This window comes from Chinchilla lanigera, unplaced genomic scaffold, assembly GCF_000276665.1.
Source record: "Chinchilla lanigera isolate Chin_1 unplaced genomic scaffold, ChiLan1.0 scaffold00058, whole genome shotgun sequence".
Lineage (NCBI taxonomy): Eukaryota > Metazoa > Chordata > Mammalia > Rodentia > Chinchillidae > Chinchilla > Chinchilla lanigera.
Genome location: NW_004955459.1, coordinates 592,820 through 614,910, shown reverse-complemented (window position 1 = coordinate 614,910; position 22,091 = coordinate 592,820). Strand labels below are relative to the sequence as shown.

The following is a 22,091-nucleotide window of genomic DNA, read 5'->3' as shown; positions in this document are numbered from 1 at the left end:
TGAAACCACTGTGGAAATCAGTTTGGAGATTCCTCAGAAAACTAGGTCTAGAGGTCCCATTTAACCCAGCTATCCCCCTGCTGGGTATTTTCCTAGAAGATCTAAAAACCTCATATCATAGCAATGTATGTGCATCTATGTTCACAGCAACACAATTTGTAATTGCTAAATTGTGGAAGCAACCCAAATGTCCATCCACCGAGGATTGGATGAGAAAATTGTGGTTCTTTTATATAATGGAATATTACTCAGCTATAAAGAAAGATAAACTCAAGGCTTTTATAGGTAAATGGTCACAACTAGAGACCATAGTCATAAGTGAAATAAATCAGACCTGCATGTGCAAGCACTGCATTGTCTCACTAGTGTAAAACCTGAAAAAGTTAATTTAAACTAGGAGGTATGACAGACATTGTAAAATGATAGGAAAATGCTCAAGGGTAAAGGGCAACTGGGATGTAGGAAAAGAGAGGGGAAAGGAGGAGAAATTTTGTATGTATGTATGTACAGGATAGTTAACATAGTTGTTCTACTGTCTTATATTTCTTTGCTGAAAGAAACTGTTAATGAGTCCTTGACTGATCAATATTGCATGTCTGTTTCCATGAGAAACTGCTTTGAAGATATCAATATGTAATACAACAAGCATTGTGAATTCCCTACCACTTTGTTTGTAACTCTGTATTGTCTGTACTATTCTTTTGCTATTTTGTAAAAGGTTGTTTGTCTGTTAATGTTTTCCTTCTTTTATTTTTAAAATTAAAAAAAATAAAAAAATAAAAAACAGTACGCAGCTCTCACAGATACAAACAGACCTCACATTCCCAACATTCACAGATGCAAATAAATTATGTAGGTAGCTCATGTGTCTGCTGAAAACTGTCACAGTTGTGCTGCTGTGTGCAACAGTGTACAGTAGTACAATGCTCAACCAGAGCCAGGATGGCTGGAAGCAAGAGGAAAAGCAATCCCCTCCCTATATGCCAATTGGTGGTACTGTACTGTATCACCATGTTAAGGTATTAACTGCAAAATTAAGAATAATCTGTTCACAGTATTTGGTGTTTCTAAGCTTTACACTGTATAGTTACGTCAAAGGTGTGTAAGACTCACTTGGTCAGACTTACAAACAAATCTGACTAATAAATTTCTCCCAGAATGGAACACATTAGTAACTCAAGGACTTACTGTATTTCCCTCATACCGTGGAGCAGTGACTCCCACTATTTAATGCATCAATGTCCTCTATTTAAAGCCACGAACACCCAAACAAAACAAAGTACAAAAACATGTACGCCAACATTGCTCATTAATATGGATGCAAGAATCCCACTCAAAAATACTACCAAATACAATTCCTCAATAAAAAAAGAAAACAGCATGATTAAGTGAAGTTTATTTCACTTAAATGCAAGGTTGGTTCAGTATTTGAAAATCAATCAGTGTAATCTATGATATAAGTAGACTAAAAAAGAAAGAAAAAATGGAAATCACATGATCACATCAAATAATGCAGTGCTCTGAAGCAGAGCACTTGCCTAGCATGCTCAAGGCCTGGGCTCCACCCCCAGTATAAAAAGGGAGGAAGGGAAGGAAGGAAAAAGGCAAAAAAAAGTAACAATTCAATGCCCATTCATGACAAATTCTCTCATAAAACTAAAAAAGAGGGAATTTCTTCAACTTGAAGAATATCTAGAAAAGCTTCCAGCCAATATCACACTTAACACTAAGGAAAGCATACCTAATTTAAAACTAATTACTGAGGTTAAATACTAAACTCATACTGAAAAAATGCATACTAAAAGCTGAATACATTCCCTCTGAAATCAGAAACAAGGCAAGGCTGTCCTGTCTCATAACTGCTACTCAACATTATATTCCAAGTTCTAATCAAAGCAATATGGGAAGGGAAGGAAATAGAAAGCATGCAGATTAGAAGATATAAAACTGCCCCTACATGTAGATAGCATGATTATCTCTATAGCCAAGGAATCTACAAAAAAAGAACTAATATGTGTTTAGCAAATTCACAGACTATAAGATCAACATACAAAATTTCTATGTAGTAGCAAGAAACATAGGAAAGCTAAAATTAAAAATACAATGGCACATGTAACCACTCAAAAAAGATGACAAATATATCAAAATCTGTACAAAACTATTAACAGTGAAAACTACAAAATACTGATGAAAGAAAACAGAGGTAGACCGTGTTCATAGTCTGAAAGATTCAATACATAAAGATGATATTTTCAGTATTTAAGTAAGGATGTTTATTCTAAATAAACATGACCTTCAGGTTTAGCATAATTTTTGTCCAAAGTTTTGCAAGATTTTGTAGTGGACACAGATAAGTTAACTTTAAATTATATGGCAAGGCAATGGAAAGAGAACATCAAAAACAATTCTGAAAAAGAAGAATAAAGGAGGCCAGGCAGATAACCAGTCTCCCAATTTCAGGATATACTACTGTATATAGCTACAGTAATTAGGACCTTATGGTATGAGAGGAAGATAAGCACAGAGATTAAGGAAGTGGAGCAGAGAACTCAGAAATGGACCCAAACCTTATAAAACTTAAGTTAAAATGGATCACAGGCTTAAATGTAAAAAACCTAAACCCATAAAACCCATTATCTTTCAGAAGATAACACACAAGAAAATTTTAGGAAATTCAAGCCACGTGAGGCATCAGATATAATGACAAAGCATTATACAGAAAAGGAAAAACTCATGAACTGGAATGCATCAAACTTTCCAGCTCTCTGGAAAATTTCACTAAGAGGATAAAAAGACAAGCTACAGACCACATCTCTGAACTCTTAAAACTCAGTATTAAAAGAAATGTAACAAAAAAGACAAGAAAATATATAGAGAGACATATTCACTGAAAAGGAAATATAGATGGCAAATAATCATACTAAAAGATCTTCAACATCAGTACCTATTAGAGAAATGCAAATTACACCATGAGTAAAATATCACTACATGTATCGAATAACTAAAACAAAAAAGTAGTGACAAGACCCAGCATGGAGGCGCACTACCCTGAAGACCGAGGCAGGAAGATCACAAATTCAAAGCCAGCCTGAGTAACCTGACAAGATCCCTGTCTCAAAAATTAAAGGACTGGGACCCAGGGGCAGAATATTTGCTTAGCATGTGCAAGGCCACGGATTCAATTTGCAGTACTAGGAAAAAATAGTGACTATTATAAAGCACAGAAACTGCACTGCTCAGACATTACTGGTAGGAAAGTAAAATAGTAGGGTCAATGGAAAGAAGTCTGTTGCAGTTTTTCGTGTTTAAACATACACTAACCATACATATGACCCAGCAACCCGCATTTGGGCGGGTTATAAAAGAGAAATAAAAACCTATGCCTCCACAACACCCTGTACACAAGTGTTCATAGCAGGTTTACTGGTACCTGTTATAAATCCTGGAAACAACCAAAATGTCCCTCTAGACGGTAACACTATCCAGTATAGAACATGGTGTATCCATGCCATGGAAACTACTCAGCAATAAAATGGAACAGATGGCTGATACACACCATGGGTAGATCCCAAGGGCATTATGCTGAGTGAAACCATCAAATTAAAAGATTATACATTCTATGATTTTATGTAACATTACTGAAATTGTAGCTATAAAGAACATATATATTGGTGTTAAAAGGTTAGGAAAGAGGGTGTATGATTATAAAAGGGTATCACAGGATCAAGATTTTTTGAAGAATTCTGTGTTTTGACGGATATGATGATTATATAAATATCCACATGTGATATGACAGGATTAGACATAAACACTACAGCAATCTCCAATTTCTGGTTTGATTTTTACTGAAGAAACGGGCTGAAAAGTATACAAAATTATACTGTCCTTTGCAATTTCTTATGAATCTGCCATTATTTTAAAATTAAACGTTTGGTTTGTTTTTTTTTTTTTAAGACAGGCACAACTCACACAACTAAAACTGAAATACACCACATTGAACAGTTGGTTCCCCTAACTGGTGGACACGCAAAGGTATTGACTTTATTTTAAGGCTTTTTAACCAAAATTAAAATTGCATTTTTTGATAAAAAAGAGAATTAAAATAATTCATTATATATAAATTATAAATCCTCAAAATCTCATTAACCAAAGCACCTATCATTAACATAGTTCATCATTATGTCTATTTTAAGAATAATTTTGAGTATGAAAAAAATAGTTGCTTTACCTCATAGAAGATATAATACAGAATAATTGGTTTTAAGAAGAAAAGGTTTAGAGTACATTTCCAATTTCTCTGATACTAGCTCAAGATTAAAAACAAAAAGGCAGCTGGATGCTCTCTGCTCAGGTCTAATCCTACCTCAGCGGTTGGTGCAGCATAGGCCATGTAAGGAGGGGGCGAGGAAGCCACGGCGGTCTCTTCTGACAGGACAGCAGAGCCCACGCACACCTGTGTGAGAGGAAAGAGCTGAGAGGGTAGCTGCCTCCGTACCTGTGCTCAGCGCCATGCATACCCACCACTTATTTAGCAAATAAAATAAAAGGCAAAAACTATAGTTCTCCAAGAACTAGGAAAATTGGGTCCAGTGTGGGGCTTTAGTCCCACAAGGCTGTCCTGAGGTCAGGAGCACAGCTCTCAGGGCACCTCAAGGCCAGAGAAGCTCTGTGCCTTTTAAAGACACTGCACCACTTAACAATCCTACTCAATTTGAAAAGTAACAGTCAGAGGAGGTAAATTCCACACACTCTTTCATATTTAAAAAGGAAAGAAATTCTTAAAATTGCTACTCAGCGGGGGGGAAAAAAGAGCTTCAAGAAATATCCATACAAAGAATTACCTTGAGATATTGCCTATTACTATATGGACCATTAATACTAATCATACCCAAAAAGAGAATTTTCATATGAAATAAAGGGTACTGGAGCTACAGAGTACGTTTTAAGGAAAATGGAAGCTGTAAGAAAAGAACTGTCTTGCCAGGCGTGATGGTGGACACTTGTAATCCCAACACTCTGGAGGCTGAGGCAGGAGGATCACTGTGAGTTAGAGGCTGGCCTGGACTACAGAGTGAGTTCAAGGCCAACCTGCACTGAATAGTGACATGGATGGATGGATGGATGGATGGAAGGAAGGAAGGTAGACAGGCAGGAAGGAAGGAAGGAAGGAAGGAAAGAAGGAAAGAAAGAAACAACTGTGTTGCAGTTTGGTTTGGGGGCTTTTCCCTTTGCTGTTCCATGGGGTTGGGGGTCAGGCTTTTGCCATGTAGCCCAGGTTGGCCTTGAATTCACAGTGATCCTCTCTTGCCTCTCAGCACCCCAAGTTCTGGGATTACGGACTACGCCACCATGGCTAGCTAAAGAACTGTCTTGGGATAGCAAGAATAAAAGACATTACGTACTTGGGTATTAGGTCTTTTTAATTCTTTTCCTACATGCACTAATTCTTCTGTAACCCTCATCTACTTTTTTTTTTCTTTCTACAGAGATGAAGAAAAAAAAATCAAACCCTACTTAAAGAATGAAAACTGACCACAGAGGTCCTATTTCCAAACTTCTTGACAAAAAAATGTCACTAGTAGGCTCTACAAAATGAGCTTTCTACCTGTGACCTCCAGGGCTGGGGATATAGCTCAGCAGCACAAACACCTGCTTGGCAAGCACAAGGTCCTGAGTTCAATTCCCAGTACCAAAAAAAAAAAATTCACATGTGTCTGCCTGTGACCTCTGGAGGCCAGAAACAATACTGAAAACAAGCACAAGTCCCAAACATGTTTTGGTCTAATAGGCTAACAGCCTATATATAAGAGGGAAGAAACGACAAGGGGAAGGAAAAAGGTATTAAGATGTGTTCTGTGTAGGTACCAACTTCCCACTGGGAATGTAAATACTACATAGTCAACAAATGTACTAATAAAAAAAACAAAAAAAAAGAAAACAACACTGTGGTTCTTCTTCTGCCTTCACTACTACAAACCACAGCAGAATTCAAAGTATTGCAAAGATTAAGAAATATGAACATTAACAGTAAAACTAGCAGGCCTTTGTCAGGAGAGTTCCTCCAGCCACGATATGGCAAAACCCAGCCTGACCAAGCTCAGCAAAAGGTGTCGGGCCCAGCTCTGCCCACTCATGCTTGAATGTGCAAGAAATCTGACTTCCTAATTTCCCTTTCCCAAACTCCTAATCTCTAATCTGTTACACAAGACACCTTACAGTATCACACTGCTGGCATTGCTATTAGCGACTAACTTACCGTATTTGTTCTGGAATCCTGCAGTGTAAATTTCCAAGCCCTAGAGAAAAGAAAAAAGACACTTAGGTGAGGCAATCCAACAGTTCAATGATTTTCAAAATCCATATTAACATCAGAAGTCCTGAAAAATCTTGTTTAAAGAATAGTTATTTGGGAGTTGGGTACAGTGGCACATCCTTGCAGTCCCAGCTACTCAGAAGGCTGATGCTGGAGGACCACAGGTTTAAGGCCAGGAACTCATTAGAGTCCTGTTTAAAAAATAAAAAGAGTTGGGGTACAGCTCAGTCCTCCCCAGGTTCAATTCCCATTGGCAAGCGGATGAGTAAGGAGGGGATACAGTTCTTCAGACCTGCCCCAGGGCCCACACACAACTCATTCATGACCTGCAGTAGAAATATGTATTTTTTAAATATATCAATGATAGAGATTTAACATTTAAAACATAATGTGTACTATTTAATATTTACTTTAATTTTGAGACCTTTTTCCAATATGCATTTTTATTAGTGCATATTAACTTTACAGAATATTGAGCTTTTCTATGGCACTTTCACATGTGCACATAACACACTTTGATTGTATCTACATTTCCTTATACCCCCCCAAGCTCCTGCTTTACTTTTTAATAAGTGCGAAATGTATTGCAACTTGCTCTCTAACTCATGTCACACACATCTACTTCATTATCTCAGGTCACTAGTTCCACAGTAAGAGACTTAGCTTATCAGTAATTTTTGCCATTAAAAAGAATGCTCCTAGCTGGGTGTGATGGCACACACCTGTAATCCCAGCACTCAGGAGGTTGAAGCAGGAGGAACACCATGAGTTTGAGACCAGCCTGGGCTACACAGAGAATTCAGGGCCAGGCTGAATTACACAGCGAGACCCTGGGGTTCCCAGCATGCCTCTTCCTTCTCCAATGAAGTGACACAAGATAAAAAGATCTGGCTCAGATAAGAAAATCTATCTGCCCCAACTCTGGTTCATTCTCTAAACAAAAGACTGCTGGATTTTGGACTTTCTTTGGTCCCATACCTCTGTATCCCCATTTGTAATTTTTGAAATGGAAATGTCTATCTTGTGTCTTTGAATGTTGGAAGTGTTTAACTTTCATTTGTTCAGGGGCTCGCAGCTAAGAATTTGCCTTAAATCTCAGAGGAGATTTTGAACCTGGACTTTTATGAAACGCTGCAACTGTTAGGACTCTGGCAACTCTTAGAGATGGACTAAATGCGTCTTGCATAAAGGGATGTGCATGAGTCTTTGGGGGACCAGGAACAGAATGTTATGGTGTATGTCTAGATGTTCCCCCGAAAGACTCATGTGGCAGTCATAGGTGGGGCTTTTTTAGAGGTGCCTGTATCTAGAATAGGTGATATTGGCATTGATTTATGATTCAATGCTAGGACCAAGGGCACTAGGATTAAGGGTGTGAGCACTACTCACCCTAAGTAGCCTGGATAAGATATAAGGGATAAAAAGAGCTGTGGTTGTCTCTTGCTTGTTCTGCTACCTTCTGTCCACCATGAATTATTTCTCCTCTATGATGCCTATCTGCCATGCTACCCTGCCTTGGAGCCAGCTGATTATGGGCTGAAACCTCTATAAACTGTGAGCTAAATAAACTTTTCCCCTTTCAACTTTGGGTGTCAGGTATTTTTGTCTCAGCAATAACAGAAAAGTAACTAAGACGATGTTTAATTAACTCGTCTTGTTACTGCTTCTGCGCTTTGAGGAGAGGATAAGGACAGTAATGTCCCAGCAGAAACATCTAATTCTTCCTTTGGCTATGTGTAGTCTGTACTTGAAATCAATCTTCTTTATTGGCTATTGCCATTGAAATGCTTTGCCCTTACTTCACCAGGTACTTCGTAAAGATGATCCAGATTCATTTTAACATCTTTACTTAGAAACCTCTACTATGTATTGAATAATGTCCCCTCAAAAGACATACTGAAGTCCGAGTCCCCATCACCTAAGAATGTGAAATTACTTAGAAATAACGTCTTTGCAAAAGGAATCAAATTTAAATGAGGTCATACTTTAAGGCTGATCCTTAATCCAACATAACTGCTGTCCTTTATAACAGGGAAATCTGGACATAAACACAACAGCTGTCATGTGGCAACAGAGGCAGAGATGGGTGATGCAGCTGCAAGCCAAGGACACTGAGGTTCAGCAGCAACCGCCAGAAGCCAGGAAGAGGCAAGGAAGCTACTGCATTCCAGAGGGAATGTGGTGCTGCTCAGGGTCTCATTTTAGGCTCATAGCCTCCAGAACATAAAGTCCATTTCTGATATTTTAGTTACCCAGCTTGTAGTATTTGGTAGCGACAGCTGTACCAAACTAAGTCTCCTATTCAATCTTCCTAGGTCATTTTATTCCAAACATGCTTCCTATTAACAGAATAGCAAAACTTTATATTGTTTTCTTTTTTTGCTTTTTTAAATTAGTGTATGTTTGTAACGCATAATATTTATACTCCTTGTGGAGAGTTGGTATATGTACCTAAGACATCTTAATCCCTTCTTTCATCCCCCTTCTCTTCTCTCCCTCTCCCTTCCACCTATCTTTTGATCCCCTTCCATTTATTTATTTATTTATTTACTTTTTAGTACCCGGAATCAAACTCAGGACTTTGCACTTGCCAGGCAGGTGCTGTGACACTGATCTATATCCCCTTTTATTATTTTTGTACATATGTGCACTATATAATGTTTACATTGCCTGTTGGTACATGTACATAACACATCCTAATTCCTTCAACTCATTTCCTTTCCCTCCCCCTTCCTCTCCATCTCTTGATCCCCCTCCTATTTGCGATCCTCTTCTTATTTTCTATTATCTTTTATTTTGGTCTTTACTTATATTTTCAATTTCTCATAAAAGACAAACCATTTGCCATTTAAGTTTGTATGTCTGATTGATTTCACTTAACATAATGGACTCAAGGTACATCCATTTTCCTACAAAGGACTCAAATCTATCTTTCCTTGTGGCAGAGTAATACCCCATTATCTATAAATACCACAGTTTGTTTATCCATTCATCTGTTGATGGACACCTAGGCTGCTTCCAAGGTTTAGCTACTGTGAACTGTGCTACTATGAATATCGGCATGCATGTTCACTGTAATGTGATGTTTTCAACTCTTTCAGGAATATATCAAGAAAAGGCATAGCTGGGTCAAATAGAATTCATAGTTACAGGTTTTTTAAAGGAATCTCCATACTGATTTCCATCCCAGTTGTACTAGTTTACATTCACACCAACAATGAAGAAGGATTCCTTCTCCCTTGAAGCCTAGCCAACATTTGTTACTGTTTGATTTTTTTTTTAAGGGAAAAAAAAATTTCACAATATAATATAATAGGAGAATAACAGTAACAATAGTTAATACATTGGGGGCTGGGGATTTAGCTCAGCGGCAAAGTGCCTGCCTGGCAAGCGCAAGGTCGTGAGTTCGGTTCCCAGTACCGGAAAAAAAACCAAAAAATAAAATAAAATAAAATAAAAAATAAAAAAAATAGTTAATACATTGCATATTGTTATCTTTAAAGTAGTTACTCAAAGTACAAGATGTGGGAATAAAATATCCTCCAAAGTATTAGCACAAACTTTTTTTTTCAATCAACTAAGAGAAACTAGTAGTATAACTATCTTGTATTTTTTTTTCCTTTTCCCTTTCTTCCTTTCTCCTTTCTCCCATTCTAGTTCCTTTTTTCCTTTGAACAATTTCTTCCCATTTTACAACATCTGTTGTACATTTTTGGGCTTTATTCATTCTTTCAGTTTCTTGCACCAGGGAGACAATACAATGTTTACACACGTGAGTCCAATTTATTTCACTTATGAGTATGGTCTCTAGCTGCATCCATTTACCTATAAAATGCTCAAGTTTATCCTTCTTTATGGCTGAGTAGTACTCCACTGTATAAAAAGACCACATCTTTTTTATCCATTCCTTGCTTGGTGGGCATTTGGGTTGTTTCCAAGATTTAAATATAACAAATTCAGCCACAGCACAGCAAAGGAATTAAGGGCAAAGAGCTACAGAGCCAAATCTGAGTCTAGTATAGCAGCTCAGAAGCCAGGAAATGTGTGATATGCCAAATGGCCGTCCCCAAAGATGGCCACATCCCAATTTATGAATATACCTCACAGTTAAAAGGAAGTCTGCCACTATAATTATGGTTAAGAACCTTGACATGGGGAGAGTATCCTGGAATTGCCAAGTGGGCCCAATCAATCCCAAGTCCCTAAAAGCATATAACATTCTGGGCCTGCAGAGCAGAGAGGACCATGTGAAAAGCACGGTGCAACACTGCAGGCTGTAAGAATCAAGAAAAAGGCCAGGAGCAAAGGGATGCAAGAGACCTCCAGCTGGAAAAGGCAAGGAAATAGAACCTCCCCCAAAATTCCAGAAAGAACAAGGCCCTGTAGACACTGTGCAACTGATCTTCAAATTCCCGTAATATAATAATAAAGGTATGCTGTCTGAAGCTGCTACACTTATGGTGCTTACAAGAGCATAAAACTAACACAGAAGTTACTCAGCCTCTCTACGCCTCAATTTCTTACACTAGGAACAGTAACACCCATTTCATAAGAGGGAGTGAATTAAAAACATCTGACAATGTATCTAAAAACGTACCTTGACTTAGTACGACTGTCTTACATGTTTTATATGTTTTTTAGTCTATTAGTCTTCTTTCAATCTGTATATAACTTTATAAGGTCTTATAAATAAATGAATCTGATGCTGGAAAATTAAAAGGGGGATGGCGAGAGAGAGTAAAAAGCAGGGAACCGAAATGTGTTACACACGTGTACCAATCCCTTACAGTAAATGTAGCCATTATGTACTATAAACATGTACTACTAATAAAAGTTTAAAAAAAAATCTGTAAAGCAGTTGTCACCTCAATACCTAGCACAAAGTAAATCCTCAATACATGTTAGCTTAGGTATCTGATGGTAACAACAGAGTTCCAGATTATAAAGTAGCAAATTAGCCTGACACAGTCATTTCTCTACAAGTCCTTCAGAAAGTTGTACTTGTTCTACAACATGACAGTTAAGATACAAGTCAAGATAGTGTAGAAAATAAGCTACATCTTGAATTTAAAATAAACGCTAGAGTTTGATAGAACAGTTACACTGACGACGAGTACAGACTGATAAAATAGTCTGCAGGCTTTTGTGAAAATGTCATGTACCTAAAACTATTTCAGTTAACTCTCACAATGTCCAGAGTTACCACTGCAGTGGTACAGTAAACAGAAAAAATCCAATCTCATCACTAAATTTAATTCAATTGGGTGTTTTCAAAGTTCTGAACCAGTACCAGTGCCAATTTTAACAGGCTGAGGACTAGTGAGATTGGGTTTAGTTCCTATGGTTTAGTTCCCCAACCCTTCTGCAGAGAGAGTCAATGAGAATAACTGCCAAAGAAAGGAAAAAGCTAGCCAGGCATGATGTCACACACCTGCAATCCATGCATCTGGGAGGCTGAGGCAGGAGGATCACTATGAGTTTGAGGCCAGCCAGGGCTACACAGTGAGTTCAAGGCCAGCCTTTACTACACAGTGATGCTGTCTTTTAAAAACAAAACAGAAAACACACAACAAAGGAAAAAGTTGCACAACATGGATATCAATGCTTATTAAAGAAACATTTAGACTGGGTTATGGTAGCAGATACCTACAATCCTAGCTACTCAGGAGGCTGAGAGACAAGAGGTTCCCAAGTTCAAGGATAGACTGGACAATTCACCAAGACCATATCTTGAACTAAAATAAAAAAGGGCAGAGATATAGCTCAGTGGTAAAATACTTGGCTAGCATGTGCAAAGGCCATGGTTCAATCCAAGACACCACAAAAAAGAATGAAAAAATGTGTACAGGTCAAAATTCACCTATGCCTACCATCTAGTGTGAATCTAATAATGAAAAAAGAAACTACAACGTAACTACTACTTTCTGTCATTTTCACCACAATGAGAATTACCTGGCAGTCCAAGAGGGGCAGAAATTAGATCAAGAAATGCCTGCTACATTTCTCTCTCATCTACTAAGCCCCTATTCTGCTGCCTGAAGCAAATTCCACTCCCATTCTTCTCTTTCTAAAAACTGAAATCCTAAATTAAATGCATAAGAAATTAAAACTCACAAACAATCATCTGTGCTTTCTGCACAAAGACTGATCGTCTTCCCATCTCGGCAAACAATCTGAAGTAGACAATCTTTTGGCTTCCCATCTGGAGGTTGAATATCTATTTTTAAAAAAAGCAGAAAGAAAGAGTATAATTTACATATTTTTTTTTTTTTTAGAAAATGATTTTTTTCTTACATATTCTAAGTCATAACAGTACAGATAAGCCAAGAACTAGACTATAAATCCATAACCAATCGCCTGACCAAAAAGGCAGAAAGTGGTCAGCTAGGCTAACAACAAATATGACAATTCCTGGCAAGTATGACATCACAAACTATTAAGACACTCACTAGAATCACTCAACACGGTCTAGGGTAGCCCCATCTCTTTTAGGATTCCCAGCATGCTGCTTCCTTTTCCACCAAAGTGACACAAGATAAAAAGGTCTAGCTCAGATGAGACAATCTATCTGCCCCAACTAAGGTTTACTCTCAATGCACAGGTCCCTGATGTGGCTGTACCTCCCAGACAGAGCCCTTCTTCAGTCTGTTAATGGAAGCAGAAGGGGTGTGGAAAAGAATCCAGTTACCATCAAGACTGAGGAAGGCAGATAAGGGAGAGGGCTTACCCCGACACTCGTGGCCTATGCGGATATTGATGCAGTCCACTGGCATATGGACTTTATCCTCAATACTCTGGCGTGTCTGATCATCATAATAGATCAAGTGACCATCTGACCATAGGTCAAACCAATTCTTCTTCCAGCGCTTCAAAATAGTACCTGGAAAAATGGGAAAGGTTGGTTTTGGGTCAAAAGAAGAAAGACTTACCTTCTAACTCAGAAGAAACAAAGGAAACTCTTCCTTGAGGCTCTAAGCACACCTACACAAAACCATCACGGCCTGAAGCATGAGTGGAAATGGAAGCAGACACCTCGGCCTGACCACTCCTATAGTTAGCAGGACTGCAGGCATCACATGGCAAGACATTAAAGGCTGTCAATCAAAGGACAAGTCCCAAAATACACCAAAACGTTAGGTTTTAAAAGAAAAGGCCATTCATGAGAAACCACTTTGAAGATATCAATATGTAATACAACAAGCACTGTTAATTTCCTACCACTTTTTTCGCAACCCTGTATTGTTTGTATTGTTCTTTTGCTATTTTGTAAATTGTCTGTCTGTTAATGTCTTCCTTTTATTTTTAAAATAAACTTAAAAATTAAAAAATTTTTTAAAAAGGCCGGGGAGATTTAGCTCAGTGGCACAGCACCTGCCTGGCAAGCGCAAAGTTGTGAGTTCAATTCCTGGCACCGGAAGAAAAACAAAAACAAACAAACAAAAGGCTAGCTTTTGAGCTAATGAAAGAAGTTTAACATCTAATTTTTCAAGTCTGCCTAGAGAACTAAACTTCTATTTTTGTTTCTTTTGTTTTGTTTTGTTTTGTTTTTGGCAGTACTAAGGACTGAACCCAGTGGTGTTCTACCACCAAGCTACATCCCAGCCTTTTTTACATTTTATTTTTGAGATGCCATCTTGCTAAATTGCCTGGGCTGGTCTCAAACTTGGGATCCTCCTGCCTCATCCTCCCAAGTAGCTGAGATTACGGGTGTGTGCAGCCCACATCTTGTCCCATCTTCCCAATAAACTTAAACTTTCTAAACCTTCTCAGCATTATCTAAATTTATGGGATTGATCTGAAAATGATGAACTAGAAAATCTCAAATGAAAATACTACCTCCCTCTTTTGGAAAAACATTTGTTTTCTTCACCCTTAAGAGCTTCCACAAACACTCTTTTCCTAAGACTTCCCTTCGCAGGAAGTTCATAGCCTGATGCAGATGCAGAAAGGCAGACAGACATGGAAGAAATGCATGTCCCATCACCTTACATCTTCCTGTCAGTCTGACAGAATCCACCTTTTCTCTGTAACCTTGGACCAGGCAGTTCACCTTACAATGTCTCTGCCCAAGGGAACCCCTGCAGTGGATCTGATGCCATTTCTTAAATGATGTCAAGCCTCAATATTCCTCCACTAAGACAACAAAGGTGCTCAAGGGGAAAGCAACCCGCCAGCAGGTTCCGAACCAAGGATAGAGACTTCTCCTTCCTGGGGTCAGCCAACGAAAATCCCAAAGACCCTCCAGCAATCTTTACAGCTCGGGCAAGAGGGACATGACAAAGGGCTGAACCCTGTTCCTTTGAAAGGGCCTCAGAGAGATGGTGACCCAAGTACTAAAAGATGTAGGCCTGTCAAAAGAACAACTCCATAACATATCAACAGGCCCCTCCTGTCTCCAGAAGACAGGAACATACCCAGGAGAAGATTGGCAAATGCATTTTACTCATGTGTCCTGGGATTTTCAATTCCTTCTGGTATGATCAGACGCTTCTGGAGGATGGATAGAGGCCTTCATATGCAAGATAGAAAAGGCAAGTGAAGTGGTCCAAGCCTCGGTTCACGAAACCATTCCTCAGTTTGGGTTGCTTGGGGGAATCCAAAGTCACAATGGCCCAGCCTTTAAGCCCAGAGAAACACAGGGAGTCTCTATGCCCTAGGCATACAATATCACTTACACCACACCTGGAGGCCTCAGACCTCAGGCACAGTAGAAAAGAGAAATGAGTCCTAAAAGACACCTCCATAAGTTAGTTTAGGGGACAGAGCTTCCCTGGACCACCCACTGCCGTCCTGAGGATGAGAAATGCCCCTTGAAAATCAGGACTAAGCCCCTATGATTTCTTACTGGACTCTGAAGTAGCGACCCATGTACAGTACAGAAATACCTCAGTTCACAAACGCTTCTGTGTGCAAACAATTCGGCTCACAAACAAAAGCATTCAGCAAAATTTTGCTTCCATTCACAAACTCCACAGCTGGTACCCAACACAACCACAGTCTTCCTACACAAACACAAATGTAGTCATCTTCCCCATAATCATAAAACAAATTAAGTTCGTAAACTGAGGTACCACTGTATGTCATCTTTCTAGCACAATTTCAGAAGGCCCTCCAAGAAAAGGTAGAAGTCCAACACAGCAAAGAGGGAACCCTTTTACATAGTCCTGGGGATGTGGTTCTCATCAAGATCCTGTCTACCATCTCTGCCTCCCCTAAACCAGTGGGGGACAGGCATTCTGTCACACCTGTACCCACTCTGCTACTAAGGTGACTAGACAGAACTGTTGGATAGACCACACCCACTTGAAGCCCTGGACAAAGGATACAGAATCCCAAAGAACCAGCAGGAAAGGATCACCTCAGAGCCAAAACCTGTGACTCCCTGGAAGGCCTCAGGATGCTCTTCAAAAAGTCTCCAAAAGAAAAGTAACAATTGACAGAGAAACTTTAACTCATACCCCATTTCAGGTTAATTTTTCCCTTGGGCTCCTAATTGTGGTTCTTAACTGATACCTTCTGACTTGCCAGTTTTATAGGAGCTGATGTTATTTTACCTGTCAATAGACTGTCCATGCGATCCAAAAATGAATTCTGGGCTGTTTTTCTCTTTTCCTCTTGTTCTCTCTAGCAGGGAGGGTTACAGGGTTAGAGGTGAATTCCCCTAACACATATATATAGATAGCTTCTGATCTACAACAGGAATACAACTTCACTAAGTGGGTATGTGCTACTGTGGGACACTAGATACGAAGATTAAGGCCTAACTGGCCTCTTCTGTAAGCACTAGAAAGGCACGTGTGAGTGTGTGCTGCTAGGAAAAGGAATATAGCTGAGATCCTGTTGTTTACTCGAATATGTAACATGGATGGTAGGAAACAGGTGAATCATCTTTTACTCTAATTGCTTATGTGTATGTGTGAGTGAATAATGCCTGGGTGTGTCAGTCACTCAGGGCTCTTTGTCAAAGGGAGACAAGAGCCCCTGCCCACTACATCTTAACCTAGTCTCTGTCTCTTTGTGTTTTATATCTGTTGTCCTTTGGTCAGGTACAAGCTTGTAAGTTGCCCACTGCATGCTACAATGGAACTTAGGGGCAGATGGCTATGTACCACCTCCCTGGTTCACATATAAGGCACTCAGAAGCCTCTAAGTTACTCTAATCCAATACTGCTGGTGGAGCTTCCAGACCCACTTACCCATTTATTATCCAAATAGCCACGATGGTCTGGAAAACCAATCTGGCAGGGACTTGGTTCCCCTTTCCTTGAAATCTACAATGCCTGACGGTAGAAATGCTTATTTCACCTCCCTCAAGAGATCATCCCTGTGTCCATGTAACCCACAGCTAAATGCATCTGTTGTAACAGACTGAGGTGCCTGCCAGTTGTCTTAGTCAAAGCCAGTCCTGACCATTCAGATGCCACAGGATGGTGTAACTGTTCTTGCCACCTACCACCAGAGTGCAGTCTTGATCTGAATGATCAAAGCTCCCAACAATGGATACAGTGAGATCTCCAGTGTCAGAGCCCCTAACTCACCAGGCTTCTATCCAGAGATGGAACTCTTCAACCTCTTTCCTGGTGGCAGTGGATCCATACTCATATATTCCTAGATCCAAACCCCACTAAGTATGAGCCCCGGACTCCTTTGCCTGGGGGGGGGGCATCTAATGTTCATATCGCTCCAAACTTATGTACCTGTCACCAGCTGTTATGACTATACCCTCAGGGGGTGGATTTGGTGGACAGGATATATCCTACGGCCTGAAAGTAATCTGGTGGTCTATGGACCCCAAAAGAATCACATTGACATTCAAAAGAAGGTGGACATCCAAACAGGATGGTGGGTTTAGTAGTGGCAAGGGTAATAGTCTTAGCAGGTTCTCTGGTTGCCCTGCCAAGGGGAACAATTTATAAAGCTGTCACCATGGCCAATGTGCCCACTGTGTGAGTGATATGGCTGAACAAATGGGCAAACTAGCAAGAACTTACTGCTTCTCTAGATTTTCTGGCCGCTACCAACAGGTAGTGTTAGATCTAATGCAGGCTAGACAAGGGCATCTGTGTAGTAACTAATCATTCTCGTTGCTCCTGGATTAATGAAATGGGTTAGACAAATAAGGACACAAAATACCCTTAACCAGGCTACCTGGCTTCAGGGCCTTTCCCAGCCCCTACAAAATCTTTGGAGCGGCATCAAGGGGATATGGCCTTCCCTTTCCTCCTGGCTGCTGCTACTCCTGGGACAACTTTTGTTTCAACTTCTTTTTCTCTTTGTACGCTACCTCAACTTCTTTGTATGTTTTGTGTCCTCCCACCTCCTAACTATAAACCTGCAGATGACCTTAAAAACTGAAGGCTCCCAGCTTGTGCCAGCAAAAGAATACTTCCAGGGAGCCCTGAACCAACCACCCATGACAGATGGCAAAGACTTCAGCTCCTGCCCTGCATTGTCCTCTCTCAGGGAGAAGTAGCTAGCCAACTTTACTGCCAGTTTGAAGAATCAGGAGCTACTATTTCTTGAGAGGGAATTACAGGCAGATGGTTATAAGCAATAGGGGAGGTGGTACTGGGGAGCTGAGCTAGGGGAGCAGAGTTTTCACTCTGGAAACAAAGACATCATCCTCTTTGCATATGCAAAAGAAAGCCCTGGGGTTCCCTAAAGGTGGGAAGGGTGGGAAAATTAAGGAGAGTCAAACAAATGTCCCCTCTGCATTCATACATAAGAAGACCAGCGGAGACACCCTAAGGGTAGAAAGGGGGGTAAATAAGGAGAGAGACAGAAGAACCAGAATCAATTCCCATGCTTGTAAGCAACTTGACCCTCTCTTAGAGGTCACTTTTCTTATTCTGCAATAAACTACTTTCTCTAAACTAAGACTTCGCTCCAGTGTGGTCTCTCATTATTCAAGCTGGGCAGGCTGTGTGAAATCTTCTCAGGCCACCAAGAAACAGAAAAATTCAGGTTACAACTACATCTACAGACCATTTACACAGCGCTGTGGTAAAAGAAGGCAGCCCTGTCCTCAAACAAGGTTACAGTAGAGCCTAAGGAGAAAGCAGAGGCTATCCAAAGGACAGCAAAAAAGAACTCCTCCAGTTCTGAGTAAGGGGAAGATATTGACTAAGGGGAGGTAAGGATCTCAAAACCTAAGTAAGCTGGGCATGGTGGCACATGCCTGTAATCCCAGTACTCAGGAGGCTGAGGCAGGAGGACTGTCATGAGTTTGGCCCAGCCTAGGCTACATAGCAAGACCCTGCCTCAAACAAACAAACAAATAAAGAAAAAAAACCCAAACAAGACAGGAAAACTTACAGAGATGGAAGGCTAGATTCCAATATGCCAGGACATGCCATGTAACACCAAGATTATAATAAGTGTCTATGCTAAGACTACCAGACTGTCATGGGTGCATGGTTCTGCACTAAGTATGGGAATTCACAGAACTTGGTCAGGGACAGGCAGGCAGATGGCCCATCTCTGGGTAGCAACAGAGTTAGTGCTGGAACTAGACCTAATTGAATTATGCTGAACCTCAGTTTCAACTGGAAATAATACTACCTACTTCACAGAGATGTTGTGAGAATTAAATGAGAATGTATACATAAAATCATTACAACAGAACAAAAGCTTCATATCAAGAGATTCTGAGGGCTGGGGATTTAGCTCAGCGGCAAAAGCGCCTAGCTGGCAAGCGCAAGGTCGTGGGTTCGGTTCCCGGTACCGGAGAAAAACAAAAAACAAAAAAAAAAAAAAAAAAAAAAAAAAAAAAAAAAAAAAAAAAAAAAAAAAAGAGATTCTGTGGGTTTTTTGTTTGTTTTTGGAAACAGAGTCTCACTGTGTAATTCAAGCTGGTCTTAAATTCACTATGTAACCTGGGCTGGCCTCAAACTTGTGGTGATCCTACTGCTTCAGCACCCCAAATACTGGGATTATAAGCATGCGCCACCACACCTGATGATCAATAGCTTTTTTAAGGTTTGCAGTTGACTCATCACCACTCACCTCAACTTTAAACTGTGAATGTATCCCTCAAATATAAACTGAAGTCTCACAGTACACAACACCTGCTTCAGATTTTTTTCCTAGAATCATAATATACTAGTGGCTTTCTCCTTAACTATGCTCTTTTTAGAACAGCAGAATAATCTGTTTATTCTTTCCTTAAAGCATAAGACAAATCCCACTTGAAGTGGCATCCTCGGAGATGAGAAGACCGTGCACACAATGTATCAAAACTTGGCCCATGGAAACAAATCTAGGAAAGTAGATCTCAATCTCATAAGAATTAAATGTCTTCTCTTGAGTCACTTTTGGAGATAAAAGTTTGGCTTTTGATAAATTCATATCCTCAGGTCAGGTCTTCCTCCATACAATTAGAAAGGCTCCAGTATTTCAGAATCTGCTCAGGCATATCTCACGCCCAAAGAAACCAGTCCCTCAACACCAATACAACAGTAACTAGGTGTTTAGCCAGTGAGTCAATCATCTCATCTCAAGTCAATCATAAAGTGTGCCAGTGAGAAAGAGACAGCAGAAGGGACTGCCATTGTTTCCAGGTTCCTATGAACTCAGCAACCAAGGAGTTCCCTGTGTGCAGAAAGATAGTTAACAGAATTCTAAAAATTCCCAAGAGGAAATTCAAGGCAGCAACACAGTAAAACTTTATGTTTTGTTTTTAAACATGATCTGCTTCAGCAAACAAATACAGATGTTCCCCTAAGCTGGCCTAAATGCAGACCCAAGTGTGTGTACTCACTCTGTCGCAGCAACCATCCACTCTTCACAAACGCCATCTCTTCACCTACAGGACAAGAAACAAGCAGGTTCAAATTACAGCCAGGAAGAGAAGGGCTCATCTGGTTCAAGTCTCAACCTTTCTCCTCCTCAGTGTAAGTGAAAGAACAGCCTAAAGCCATTGGACCTCACTGGTTACCTGACATTTATGAAAAATCTCCTCAGTGAGGTCCAAATTCCTGGCCCTGCCTCCTATGCTAGGCTTCAGCCTCATCACCCACCTTGCTGGGTCCACCAGACATGCAGCAGCCCTGGAACTAATGTTCAGCTCTAATGAGGACATGACCAGGGACCTAGAGTCCAGTAGGCTCAGCTTTACATTCAGCATGCCCAACCAACCTGACATGGCATAGTCTAGCATCCCACAGTGGTGTCAGAAAACTTGATAGTCACAATAAAAAAACAGAGTCAAGAAAAAGGCTGAGGATGGGCATAGTGATGCACACCTGTAATCTCAGTAATTGAGAGGCTGAGGCAGGAGGATCAAAGTGAATTTAAGGCCAGCATGGGCTACATAGTTAAGTTCAAAGGCAGCTTGAATTGTAGATTGAGACCCTGACTCAAAAAACAAAAAACAAAAGAAAAAGGTTGAAAAATCTAACTTTATTAAAGTATTTTTGCATGGGGAAAAGTAAAAACGACTAATGACAAATTAGGGAAAAAAAATTACAACCAGAAGGCAGCAATGAATATATTTCCTCCACTTAAAAAGCTCATATATACTATTAAAAAAGGGTAACTATTTGCAGGTTCACAAAAAACACAAACTTATAAAAAGATACTCAATTTCTCTCTCAAGTCAAGGACAAAATTCAAAGTGTAAAGTTAACTTTACCTATCTGACAGGCACAGAAACATGCTGCAATCCTCCTGGAGAGGAATTTGACAAAAATCTGTCAAAATTTTAAGTTTCTAACCAATAATTTTACTACTACTAGGAATTTGCCTTGTTGATAGATATGTAAAGGTTCAACATTTATGCACAAAGACATTCACTGCAATGTTATGCTTCTAAAAAAAAAAAAAAAAAAAAAACACAGCCTAAGTGGCATACCACAGAGGAACATGCAGCAGGCACCTCTGCCTGTGACAGATCATCAGGTAGAAGAAACAGTGATAGAGCCCAGACAGGGACGCTGCCAGTCTGAATAAGCCCACCTGCCATCTTAGAGACGTAGACTTCATTTTGATTAAGGTCACCAGCCGTCCCCAAAGGATGTCAGCAGGATACAAGCATTTCCTGGAGAACTGACCCACCCTCTCAAAAGCCCACCAAAAACCTCTTTCCCTGGAAGAGAACCCCTCCTCTGTGCTCTGGAAGTTGAAGGGTAAGGGGGAACAGCAAGAGGATGGAGAAATAAAAATAAGAGACAATATACACAAAGCTGAGATCAGGTTGAGCCCTCTCTCCAGATTGTAGGAAAGGAACTGTTCAACCACCACAGCACACTTTATTTATACTCTGAGGAGGCTGATGTCAATTTCAACTCTTCCGCCTAGTGACTTTGCCTGAATAGCCTGCACATCTAGCCGCCCCAACCCCAGCACATGTGATCTATTTCTAGCTTCAGCAACGCCAACAGCTGAGTTTCTGCCCCTTCTTTCAAACACAGTGAGGCAAAGCAGGGTGTGCTGAGCATGCACACAAGTGCACCGCTGTGCTACCTACTAAGGATACAAGTCTCCAGGAAGAGGGACACGGCAATACTGTGTGAGTGACAGACCACTAGTCAGCCCTGTTACACCTTCCTGTGTTTGAACTTCCTTTCAACAATATGTATATATTATTTTCACTTTGTTTTTTTGAAGGTAACAAATACTATTTGGAACCCAACCATAGGTCACTTCTGTTTCAACTTCAATTTTTTTTAGTATTATTTTAAGGCACTAAAAGATTTGAAAAGTTAGGGGCTGGGGATTTAGCTCAGCGGCAAAAGCGCCTGCCTGGCAAGCGCAAGGTCGTGAGTTCGGTTCCCGGTAC

At 40.2% G+C, this 22,091-nt stretch overlaps 1 protein-coding gene across 1 annotated transcript in view; it reads right to left on the bottom strand.

Annotated features, from left to right (window-relative positions):
• Positions 1-20,117, bottom strand: part of Plekhb2 (pleckstrin homology domain containing, family B (evectins) member 2) — a gene marked incomplete at its 5' end in the record, with an annotated part of 66,359 nt that extends 46,242 nt beyond the window's left edge. The window contains 5 exon segments of the mRNA XM_013521055.1: positions 4,364-4,453; positions 6,257-6,296; positions 12,428-12,530; positions 13,041-13,193; positions 20,073-20,117. Coding sequence (XP_013376509.1) covers positions 4,364-4,453; positions 6,257-6,296; positions 12,428-12,530; positions 13,041-13,193; positions 20,073-20,109 — 423 coding nt within the window.
• Between the last annotated feature and the right edge of the window lie 1,974 nt (positions 20,118-22,091).